Source organism: Erpetoichthys calabaricus, chromosome 18 (genome assembly GCF_900747795.2).
Source record: "Erpetoichthys calabaricus chromosome 18, fErpCal1.3, whole genome shotgun sequence".
Taxonomy (NCBI): Eukaryota; Metazoa; Chordata; class Cladistia; order Polypteriformes; family Polypteridae; genus Erpetoichthys; species Erpetoichthys calabaricus.
Window position 1 is genome coordinate 78,441,218 of NC_041411.2, and position 12,207 is coordinate 78,453,424.

At 34.6% G+C, this 12,207-nt stretch overlaps 1 protein-coding gene across 8 annotated transcripts in view; it reads right to left on the reverse strand.

Moving 5' to 3' along the window:
* slmapa (sarcolemma associated protein a) overlaps positions 1-12,207 on the reverse strand; it is a 141,928-nt gene that overhangs the window by 31,901 nt on the left and 97,820 nt on the right. For all 8 annotated transcript variants that reach the window (XM_051921003.1, XM_028824776.2, XM_051921004.1 and 5 more), the window contains 5 exons: positions 8,905-8,967; positions 7,101-7,175; positions 5,474-5,533; positions 2,505-2,585; positions 2,118-2,177 (listed from right to left, as the gene is read on the reverse strand). In XM_051921003.1, the coding sequence (XP_051776963.1) occupies positions 2,118-2,177; positions 2,505-2,585; positions 5,474-5,533; positions 7,101-7,175; positions 8,905-8,967 (339 nt within the window). The remainder of the gene's footprint in view (positions 1-2,117; positions 2,178-2,504; positions 2,586-5,473; positions 5,534-7,100; positions 7,176-8,904; positions 8,968-12,207) is intronic.

Below are 12,207 nucleotides of genomic sequence, written 5' to 3' on the forward strand. Positions count from 1 at the left end.
ATGCCTATATTCATCCATCCATTATCCAACCCGCTATATCCTAATTACAGGGTCACGGGGGTCTGCTGGAGCCAATCCCAGCCAACACAGGGCGCAAGGCAGTATGCCTATATTAAATGTTTAATTGATTACATAAATGACAGTTTTTTTCCTAGTATCTAACATTTATGTACATATATATGACCTACATTTACACAAAAATTTAACAATTAAAACAAGAATTATTTTCTATATTTTCTATACCACCTGCAAAGGTCATCCACCTGAAGCTAAGTATGTTTGGGCCTGGCCAGCACTTTGGATAAGAGACCACATAGGAAAAGGTTTGGGTTGCTGCTGGAAGGGGTGTTGGTGAAGCCAGAGGGAGGCACTTACCCTGTAGTTTGTGTGTGGATCTCAATGGCCAGCAGGGGGCACTTATCCTGCAGTCTGTATTGTATGTGGATCCCAATACACCAGTACAGTGATGGCAGCACCTTGCTATGAAAAAAAAAAATGGTGCCATCCTTTGGATAAGATGTAAAACTGTGGTCCTGGTTCTCTGTGGTCATAAGAAATTCCTGGGCATCCTTTGTAAACAGTAGGGTATTTCCCAATGTCCTGACTAAACTGTCCACCATGGCCTGGTCATTCTGACCCCTAATTATCCCGCATCCTTTATTGGTTGACTGTCTCTCTCACCTCTTCACCATCTAATAGTTAATGTGAGGATTTAGATGAACATTGATGCTGGATGAAGTAGCTCCGCTTTGAGCAAAGTAAACAAAGTGCTGTATAAATGTAATCAATTAATGATCTTTATTAATGTGTGTACTTTTTTTACTAGTCTATTCAGATTAATAGAATTTTTGTAAGCACTAAAAAAACATGAACTATGATAAACACATCCACCACATCCTCGTGATGACTGTTGTATACTGCCAATTTGCTCATTTGCATGCACAGTAACTCGTGTCTTTAAAAGTGATGTCATTTTCTAACACGCTTGAATCCAGATCAGGGATGCATGGGATGCTGGAGCTTATCCCAGCTAGCAAAGGGAATAAGGCAGGAACAAACCCTGGACAGGGTGCCAGTACATCGCAGCTTTTGAAGTATTGAATTTAAAAAAAAAAGTATTTTGAAGTATTTCTTTTAATGAAAGTTATATTCAAACAGTTCTTTCTATATTAATTAAAACTCAATGCGAAATGCATGCCACAGTAACCCATTTAATATGCATTTTGTGTTGCCAAAGAAAAATTAAACATTAAAATCTACACTTGGATCCAAAAGAATGTTTTCTATAGAAGCAATTTTGGAATAATTTTAAAAATAATATACTCAGTAACTCATACAATTAACATACTGGTAAAAAAAAATGGAACAGAGAGTGCTACTAGGTGGGATGGTGACTTAATGATAAAACATATTGTGGCTTTATCTTTATTTAAAAAATCTCAAATAACTATTGACAATGCCATAATCATTCTTCTACTAAGAACTTAATTCCACATAAAGTAGCAATTTTTTATTATTCTACATTACAAAGCATTACCTTCCCACTGAATGAATTTTTTACAAATTAATTAACAATGTCTCTGAAATTAACGAATACCAATGGCAAAAATATTTGACTTTTTATCAATTATTTTGTTAAACTACAAAAAATAAATAAAAAAAGTTTTAACCTGGACTAAAGTTGAACACATCAGCAAGAAGGAATTAACAGTCTTTTTTGATGTAATTTGAGAATGGAGGATTCTAGAGCACAGATTAATCTTCAAAAAAGCATCTCAGCCAGCTAGCGTAGCCATGCCAGAATCCAAATGTTTTTATCAACACTCACAGTTACCTACCATATTTAGTCATGATACAAGAACTTGACCCTCCCCCAGAACAAATCTGAAAACTGTGCCAGTATAACTCAGGACTAAAGATAGAGATTTAGCTCATTTTAATTTAAGTTAGTACAGTTTAGTCAGTAAAACAAAAACTGTAATTATGTAACACATGAAATAAGTTTCATGTTATGTAGCTGATGTATGGCTAAACCACAAGTATGGTTGGCTATGTTACAATCTATTGTTTGAATAAACAATTATAATCAGTCAAGATCCACAAATGATTTAAATTACCTTTTAACAGAGAAACTTTAATTGGTGGCTCGGTCAGCTCATGTTCATCCATTTGACCATCTAGACAGAGCGAGAAAGAGAGAGAGAAAGAAATGTCTGGAAAATAACAGCACACTGCCAGGGTCCTAATAAAGCATTAAAAAGTTTTAGATTATTCAAAAAAGAACTAGTCTCATTCAAGCATAACTGTTAAGAACTTAATTTAAAAGGAAATGTATAAAAACAAATCAAAGATGAATTAACACTAGCCACAATTAAAGCACAAATCTGACAGTTAAGATTAGAGAACAGAGAGTATGAGGAAAAGTGCTCTAAAGACATGTATACTGTCACCAAGATTTCAATGAACTATTTCATACAAAACAAAATCAAAACACAAATGCTTACCTGTAGTGTCATCACTGCTTTTCTCCTTGCTGGGGCTAAGTGTATCAGACATATCTGATTCCTTTGCTTCAACTTGATTTTCTAGAGAGGAAAAAAAAACGAAAGGCACCAGATATGAAGGCAAAAATACTTTTAACTGGAGTTTTGATTTCCAAGCTTAAAAATCTTTCAAAGATGTTAGTGACTGAAATCTACTTTTTAAAAGTGAGCATGCGAGCAGAGCACAGCTGTAGTCTCTGCTAATGAGCACACCCAAACAGCAATCCTCCTTCCCTCACTAATTGTTTTGCCTGGCTACGAGGTCACACTCCTATTCACCACATATGGTCACACATCCGATAGCAGCATCCAATGAGGAGCACAGCTGCAGGCTAAATCAGTCCAGTGCTTTGTTCAGTAAAATAACTTTTTTTTTTTCATTTCCATGTAAACTGCTTGCCACCAAAGTATTTTTAGAAACAGATTTAACTCAAATACAATCTAACCTTGAAAAAAATACAGATATTACTATACTTTTTTTACTCACTGCTTAGATTACCCACCCAAATTGCTACAGTAATTATAAATTATTTTCATCCATCACTACAATCATTTATTGAAACAAAAAAAAATAAATAAAAACAATCAAGAATCGTGTATAGCTTGAAATACTTAAGTTATTTAAATGGTGAAATGATTATTTTTAAATAAAATAAACAAAAATGTTCTTTGTCTTAATAAGGAAAACAGAGAAAGCTCTGTAAAATGATGACGAGGTCTTTGACCTGCCTAAAACTTCATGCACGGAGCATGTAAAAGTTTTCATTATGTAATGAAAAAGCCCAGTTTTTTACCTTGCCAAATTTTCTGTAAGAGATAAATAGATTTTTTCTAGTTATGTATCTATATATTATCTTTTTATTAATAGTACGTCATACTTCTGAGATTTCCACATCACATGTGGTCTATTTGACAATTTCACCTATAATTAAATGAGCTTTAACAACCTACACTAGCTCCGTGTAGTGGCATATATTAAGTTCAATACCTTGATACTCTCCTAGAGAGTAGTCAAATGGGTCAGCACCTCCTCATGTACTGCATATGGAGACACTTGTGAGGTTCTGTGCTCCTCCTCACCAACTCAGGTCCTGATACCTCTTCTGCATAGCATCAAATCTCAATCCAAACTTTTCTTCATGTGTGGCTTCAGGCTATTGGAACAAGCTGCCCTCCTCCATTTGAAATTCAGATTCCCTCAATGTGTTTAAGAAGCATTTGATCCATGAATGTCTAGCTTTTAATGGCATTGATAGGTTCTTGTAACTAAGGAAGTGTCACCAGCTTGTATTTTGTTTCAAGCTTTTCAAGGAAATGATCGATTTTGTAACCTGGTTCTCTAACACTTCTTCCTAAACCGTTCACAAGACTTATGTTTATTCGATTATGCCAACCTCCTCTCTAAGTTGCTTTAGACAAAGCGTCTGCTAAGCAAATATACATAAATGTAATGAACACTATTTAATAAAAATAAAGTGCTGGACTTTGAGAACCTGGTTCCTCACATAAAGTAACACAGATAGTATAGATTTTCTTAAACATACTGGTGAAGGTGATAAAAGGATATCAATATGGTGTGGAGTGCAGCACTGTATTTTTATTTTTTTTTTATTTTTTTACCTCCAATCTCTGCGTTTCCAGATCAAAATTCGTTTCAGACTTGAAAAACGCATTAAACACATAAATAAAGTAGTGATAGCTTAAGGCTAACAAGGTACAGTGGAACATAGCAGCTTTGCTACATATGGCAGTGCAAAAGCCAACTGCAGGGGAAAAGAAGAATGGATAAGTTCTTCCAAAGCTCTGAAACTGAACAGCTGAAATATTTATAGAGCTGGAACAGGAGGAACGGTCTAATCCACTTCCAAAAGTAGTACATCAGAGGGATGAAAGGTAACAGGTTAGGTTGGTAACATGCAGTTCAAAAATGGTATTTAAAAATATACAGACAGTGGAATAAGATTGGAAGAATGTTGAAAGGGTTACAACATCAGACATCACTGAGGGGAAGTGCCAAAGGCTTAGATTATTGCCTAATTCAGGTCATTAAGTATCACATTTCCTGAGTCACGACAAGGCTTGTGACACACTGTACTGCAAAAAGAAAAATGGGTAAAATCTTGCATCTGGGTCTCTTTTCATGATAGAGTTTACAGTTTCACTAGCATGGCCCAGTAAAGAACAGAAGTCTGGAAACAAATGAACATGCTTTCCATTAAAGAATAAATTAAGGACTTTCTCGGCTTCTCGGAAAACTGTCTATCAGTCTTCATGTCTGATAAACCATATTATCAATAGCTTTGAGCAAGAATTGCTATTCAGAGTATATATCCTGAGACACTTTCCAATGTGCAGGAAGAAATCACATAAATTGGGGAAAAAAAATAGGAAAAATAACTGGCCACAGTTTCAGCAGAACCTATATGGCACTCCCTCCTTATGAATTTTCATAAATGCCTGCAAGATGGAGACTGTGTCTATGATTTCTGTTTTCAGATTATAAAACTTGAATCTGAACTTTGTTCACACAATTGGGTTCTCATAACAAGTGGAATATTTTAAAATATCTTGCAATGGTGTTGAGACAAAATTAGATAACCTAAAAACTTTAATGACATACTCAAGAGAATTTTACATAATTGTACATCAGTCACTTATGTAAGTGAAAGGCAAATCTTCATAGAAGCCAGATTCAATTCCCTATAATGTAACAGAAATATCTGAAGCAAATGTACATGTGACAGATTAAATAAAACAGATATCCATAAAAAATCCAATCACATATTTTACTAAAGAAAGAGGATGAGAAGAACTGTAGCTCTGTAAAAGAAAACTACATCTTAGATCAAGTACAAATTTCTTTTTATTGTATTCATATTTTATTCATATATATTGAATACTAAAACTAAAATTTGAAAGGGTAAACAAACCTTTTAAGAGCTTGGTTTCTTCCATTACTCTCAGCAGATGCTCATCATCTATAAGCTTTGCTGTTGAAAGAAACTAATATCACTTTTCAAACACTTTAATGGAGAAATATTAAGTCACAAACAGAGTTACCGTATTTTTTGCACCATAAGACGCACCTGACCATTAGACGCACCTAGGTTTAGACGAGGAAAACAAGAAAAAAAATATTCTGAACCAAATGGTGTACTAATATGTTTAATAAAATATAGCAGAATAATATTTCAACCATGTAAATTAAACAGCGGTATTAAGAAACATCATCACTGTCATTAACAAATAAGGAGAGACTTTAAGGTTCAAGCACTCTTCTAGTTTTATGGAAACCCCAAGAACTCCTCATCACTAGTGTCAGAATTTATGAAGCTCAGTTGCTCACAATCACTTTGCAGCAGCACGTACCTATCATCATGCGGCATAACCTCTCCAAAGCCACCAGGGGACAAAGCACGTTTGGACCAATGCTCCCTTGAAGTTATAATCGCCAGTCTAGTCCCATCTATATTTGTAATACCACAAAGCCCTTCATCTCGTGTTTTGTTGTGGGTTTCCAGTTTGAAAAACGAGAATGCGATGCAAGCATAGCCCTCGATTCAAAAAATTGCTCTGCATACCTGTTTGTCTCGTCTGACAGTAGCTGAAAGGCAGCTTCAGGAAAGAACAGCCTGAAGTAGTCCAGCGGCTGGTAATCTGTCGAGTCATACTGTCTTGTGAAGTCCGGTAGCCAGTTTGGCTCCCAGTGATCAATGTCTGGGTATTCCTCCCACACGAACCTTGCCATAGGTGCATAGGCTGAACGAATATGCTCAGCTGGGGCGTCATCGGCTGGTGTCCCGTTCAGCTGATATCAGTTCCTCACTCTCTTGTTCGATCTCCCGATCACTCTCAACAAAATCGATTCTGACTCAGTGATAATGCGCAAAACATCGTCTGTCGTTTTCTGCACTTGCTTCGCTCCCTCGTGAGATGTCAATGCCATCTTACCTTTGATTACATTTGTTTACATTTCGCAACTCACGCACACGCAAGGATTAGATGCCGAGTCAATGAGTCTAACATTCCTCCAAGCACAGAGGGAATGCCTGTAATGTAACAGTGAGTTTTGTCGCCCTCTACCCCTGGATGTCGACTTCTGTCAGGTAATACACATAATGGTCTGTGACACAATATTCGCTCCATAAGACGCACAGACATTTCCAACCTTCTTTTGGGGAAAAAAAGTGCGTCTTATGGTGCGAAAAATACGGTACCTCTTTTATCATACAGATCAGAAATCAGATGTCAGTGTGACTAAGCACTAAAAACATGCTAAACTTAAATTATCACAGTTATGCTTGACGATAGTCAAAAAATATAGACATCAGTCAAGATAGGATTTGTTTTAGATACAAAAGACCACTTTACTAGTAACAGAAACTGAAAACTGAATATTGGAGAATCAATTTATTTGAGATGTAAAATTCTTTAAACAGAAACTAGGGAAGAACATGTAACGCATAATATAATGCAACTGAATAAAACTTAAAAACTATCTCTTTTATCACTTTTATAATAGTTTTCCCATCTGCTATCATGAAAAAGAAAAGCTACCTTTTAACTTATCAGGGGTCCGTAGAAAATTTTCATCTGTATTTTGATTGCTGTCTAGCCGAGCATCAATAACACCTGCCAATAAAGTGGTGTGGGAAAAAAAAAAAAAACGTAAAATGCAGAGACCCAAATGCAAAAAAAAAAAAAAAAAAAAATCAGAATTCATTAAATACTGTAGCAGCCTTTTTTAATGATCTGTTTGAGCTTTTTAAAAAGCAGAACAATATTAAATTGTCCCACAAATTTTACATAATTTAACATTACCCAGGTTTAGCAAATGACAAATTAGGAAGTAAAGAAGTGAAAGGTGCAAGACTTGAAAAGATTTTTTAGCAAAGGATGCAATACATTTTAGAATATCTGGGTTAATCCAAAGTCATTATTTTTCCAAATGCCTGCAGTATAGTACATCCCAAAGTCATTGTGAAGCACAAGGTTGGCACAGAGTTCTTCCAATTTGGCAAAATTAACCAGCAGTTTATGAAATATAACTACATTAGAACATCCATTGTCAATAATAACTCTGTCATAAAGATAGCTACAAAAACTGTGATAAGGAGATGGGTGGTAAAAAGAATTTCAAAGGTATATTTAAATTTGATGTCTACAAGAATCTGAGACAAGTGTGAATCCAAAGCATGTTTCTAAGGGACACCAATGTCCGGTGGCATATTATGCATGTAGAATCTAGGTAGATTTTTGAGAGTTGCACACAGAGCATAGTTTAAGACGGAACTGATCAAATAGAAATGTTTAAGTCAAAGCATTGTCGATGTGCTGTAGGTAAGCGGTTCTTAACATGTGAGACGAGAGCAGTTTCCAAGTGTTACAAAAGGAAAGTTCCAGGTAACCAGCAAGGAGGATTAAAAGTAATACATTCATAAAGGCTTTGTAGAGAAAGATTATGTTGTATATGCTTACTAATCTGACATCAACGTATTTGGTCTACCATTGTTTTTAGAACAGTTTTAAAGATTGCCGATCAATGCAAAATTGTTCATGTTGTGGAACAATGGTAAATTTTACCAAATACTAATTATAAAATAAAAATATCTAACCTTTCATTTTAATGTTCATTAACACTAATCAAGAGTGGAAAGTTATCATTTAGGACTAGTGAAATTCTCAAAAAACTACCCATAATACTTTGTTTAAAATCTCCAAATACAATATAGTAAGATAAAAAAACACATTGAATTTTACATAATACATTTAAATAGTATAGATCTGCAAAAACACAAATGACTGTTACTGCAATATCAGAAAAAGCAATATTAAATTGCTTAGAGTACCTACAACTGAAAAACATTAGTTCATGTACAGAAAAAAGTGAAAAAATAAAATGTTTGAGATAATAAATAGTTCGCTCTTTTTTAATGTAATTAAATCATAAGCAGAATGCATCTAGGATTAAAATAAAAAAAACATGCATCTGTTTTCTAAACCCATTTTGCTACAAATGGCAAAGCTTACTCCAATAGTGTTGGGCACTGGATAGAAGCCAGCCCACCACATAACACCAGTCCATCAAGAAAATAAATCCTCACTCACTCATACTGGGCAAATTTAGAGTATCCAGTTATACAAATGTGTGCCTTCAGAATGGAATGGAGGCTGATTGACCCACAGAAAATCCACATTAATTCAAAAAAAAAAAAAAAAAAAAATCATTCAAAGAGCACATTAGCAGGAATTGATAGGGACATGACATGATTAAGATTCAAGGTGGCATTTTTAAGCTGTGTGTGTGTGTGTTCCTGGTAAACACATTTCCCAAGAAAAAAAAAAAAAAGATTTACGTTACCTTCGAAACCAGCATTCTTATTGTTATGGGTGGAGTCTACTTGTTCTTTTATTTGCCTTACAGCTGTTAACAAAAAATAATAACATGAATAATTTGGCAACTTCATATTGCAAAAATTTTATACATTGAAAACTCTTGCTGTGTGAAAACATATCTAATTATGAAAATATATAATGCAGAAGAGTGGCTTGACAAATTATGGATTATAATAAAGTAATCTGTAAATAAAGGAGTAAAAAGTGAGCTGAATAAAGTACTACTTTAAACTGTTTTAGACAAGTCAGTGGTGCACATGGATGCATACCCCAAGAGGTGTCATGCTGCTCCACATACTGCAGGTGACTACATTTTGAGGAAGTCAGGGTCACAAATCATGCATAAACTTTGTTTTTCTTATTGTCAAGTCCACAAAGAACATTGTGACTCTGCCACGTGTTTCTCAAGGCAGAAACACAGTATCCACAAATCAACTATTGAAATCTCTCTAACATAAATAAAAGGACTTAAGGTCACTGAACTAGAGAGTGTAGGATTATAAAAAATACAATTGAAAATATAGTGGCTAAGAAAAATACAACAAAGAAAACTTTGAATTGGTAGCCACTCAAAAAGAATCCAAAAAAAAAACTAACAAATTACCATCATATAATCAAAGGTGCATAGTGAGAACATTAAAATACAGATCACATAATTAGGTATTTCATTTGACACAATACAGGAATGGTAACTAACAGCACCAGAACCAGATGAATTAGATATATTAAGAGACATTAACCCCTAACCTTACCATTTTTCAATCATCCTGGATTCAAAAAGCTAAGACTGCTTAGTCCAGGAAACACAAACACAGTATATTCATTCGTATCTGGTTTAACTATAAAAAACAGTTTCTACTTTCACTTGAATTTATTAGAACTAATCCAAGGCCTCATGAAAAAAGTGTTCCATTTTAGACAAAAAAATAGTTAAATAAGCAAACATCTACCTGGTTAATGTTCTTAGCTGAGGTTACAAAAAGCCAAGCATAAAAAAAGCAAAACAAAGTACCTGAGGACTGTTATTTATAAAGAGAAAAAAGCCTAATTAACAATGCAAGTGCCAAGAATACATCACAGCTCACATTCACATAGTTAGCTGCTGAATAAAGACAATACAACATGCATGCCAGATGAGAGGTGAAGATTCTCAGATGAAGGAAAAAAAATATGATAACCAAATAACTGACACGTGCTTTATGACACTATGTTTCATCAAAGGAATGCAGCCCATGAGACATAATTGAAAATCTAAGATTCAGCATGTCAAAAATCACAGCAGCAACTATGATAGCAATTAAAAGATAAGTATGGAGGACTGCTTGACAGTATAGTGTGAATTTCCCCTTGGGATTAATAAAATATCTATCTATCTATAGGCCAACCCAGCAGAACTTTTCCTACTGCAGTCAGGGCTTCCTTTGTTGTTATTTTGGAATCTCACTAATAGTGTTATTTAGCAGATGAGAGCAACAAGTCACAGGCTGCATTTTAATTTCACTGAGCACAAGTCTCATATTTAAGGAATTTTAACTTGCCATTCTTTAATTTTATAGTGAATCAATTTACAAAAGGTATTTTTTTAACAAATCTCTTAATACATGGATATAAACATTGCAGATTAAAAAATACCCTTTCAAGCCAATTAGTAAAATTAAGTATATTTCTGAAAATAGGGGTAGCTGCACAACATTTTATCCGAGTCAAAGTTGATTGTACAAAATTCCTGCCAAATCAGAAAAGTTGCACTTGCATAAAAACCTGATATTCACCCACGATGAGCAAGCATAATGAGGTCTTAAAGGGTTTATAAGTAATGTACAGTGTTTAAAGAAAAACCTAACCCAGTAATTTGATCCAGTTTGTCACAAGCATGTAAAGATGTGCTTTCTGGATTCTGCCTTTTCCTTCATTTCTATAGATGCACTCGAACATATGAATCACCATATAACTCTGAATTCTGTGAAGACAGCTTTTTCTACAATATATGGATGCCACTACTACCTCAAAGTCAAGCCTAAACCAATGGTACATAAGAGGGTCTTGTCCCTTTAACAGTATAAAAATCTAAATACTGGCTACTGAAGCTAATGAACATTATTTTCTTATTTAGGTTTCTGACAATATGTTAGAAAAAATGTAAATACAAGTTGTAAAAAAACAATTCAACAAGCTGTATACCAGTTAACAAAATAGACATTTTGCTGGAAAAACCTCAAATTGCCTTCACTCTTATGCAGTAAAACAAAGTACACCAGGCTGCGAGCACAATTCAGTGAACATTAATTACATTTCACCAATACATAAGTGGTGTTAGAGCAGAAACATCAGTATTCCCTTTCAACATTCTGTCATAAGAAAGGGCAAAGTGGGAAGCAACTCATAACTTTCACATCACAATTATTGCCTGACTTCAAAAAGAAAATGAAGCAACATGATGGAAGTATCTAATCACACAGATCAGAATTTATAATATTCAGATGTACATTTTGGAGAGGTCTGCAAACTATTGAGAGTGGTGTACAAGAGTTTCCAGTGCAATCTGTAATGAATAAAATGCTTTAGACTGCTAAATTACGAATGATGATGCCACAATGAAATAGCACTGGTAGCACTTCATCCTGATCCACTTTTGTAGTACAAAGTTATGTAGCTATGTCACTGCTTACATTCGTAAGATTTTTAAATAATAAAATATTTTATTAACAGTCTGAATGTCTTAAAAATATTTGCACCTTTATTTCAGTCACATTTAAGTGAAGTACAGCAAGTCTGAATTTAATAACAAATAAACCATGTTTAGCAGATGGCAGAAAAAGTATGTTCAAGAAAATCAGTTTCAGCCAGCAGAAAAAAAAGAGGGAATGTTTAATTTTGCTACTAATAATTTTCAGCCAAATATGCAACTGACATCTGAAACGGAGCCCTCATTCACAACTTATTCTTGCATTTCGGGTACCACTTTATTAGATGCAAAAGTAGCTTCCTTTCATGTCACAACTGATAATTCACAAGTCTGAAGAAAATACAGAAGATAACAAATGCTATCTATGTCTGTTATAAAACTGCAGATTCAAACGTGAGAAAAGGGAGCATATCAGTTAGTCTGCCATGGCATAAAGGCACCATCTACCTTTGTCACAAAAAAACCTGGGATCACTGTGAATGTTGGTTTCTGCTGTGTGTTCATAACACTGGGTAGGCTCTGTGCGTTGCAACTGTGAACTGGGGAAAAGTGGGTACAGATAATAGATGGATGGGCAACGTG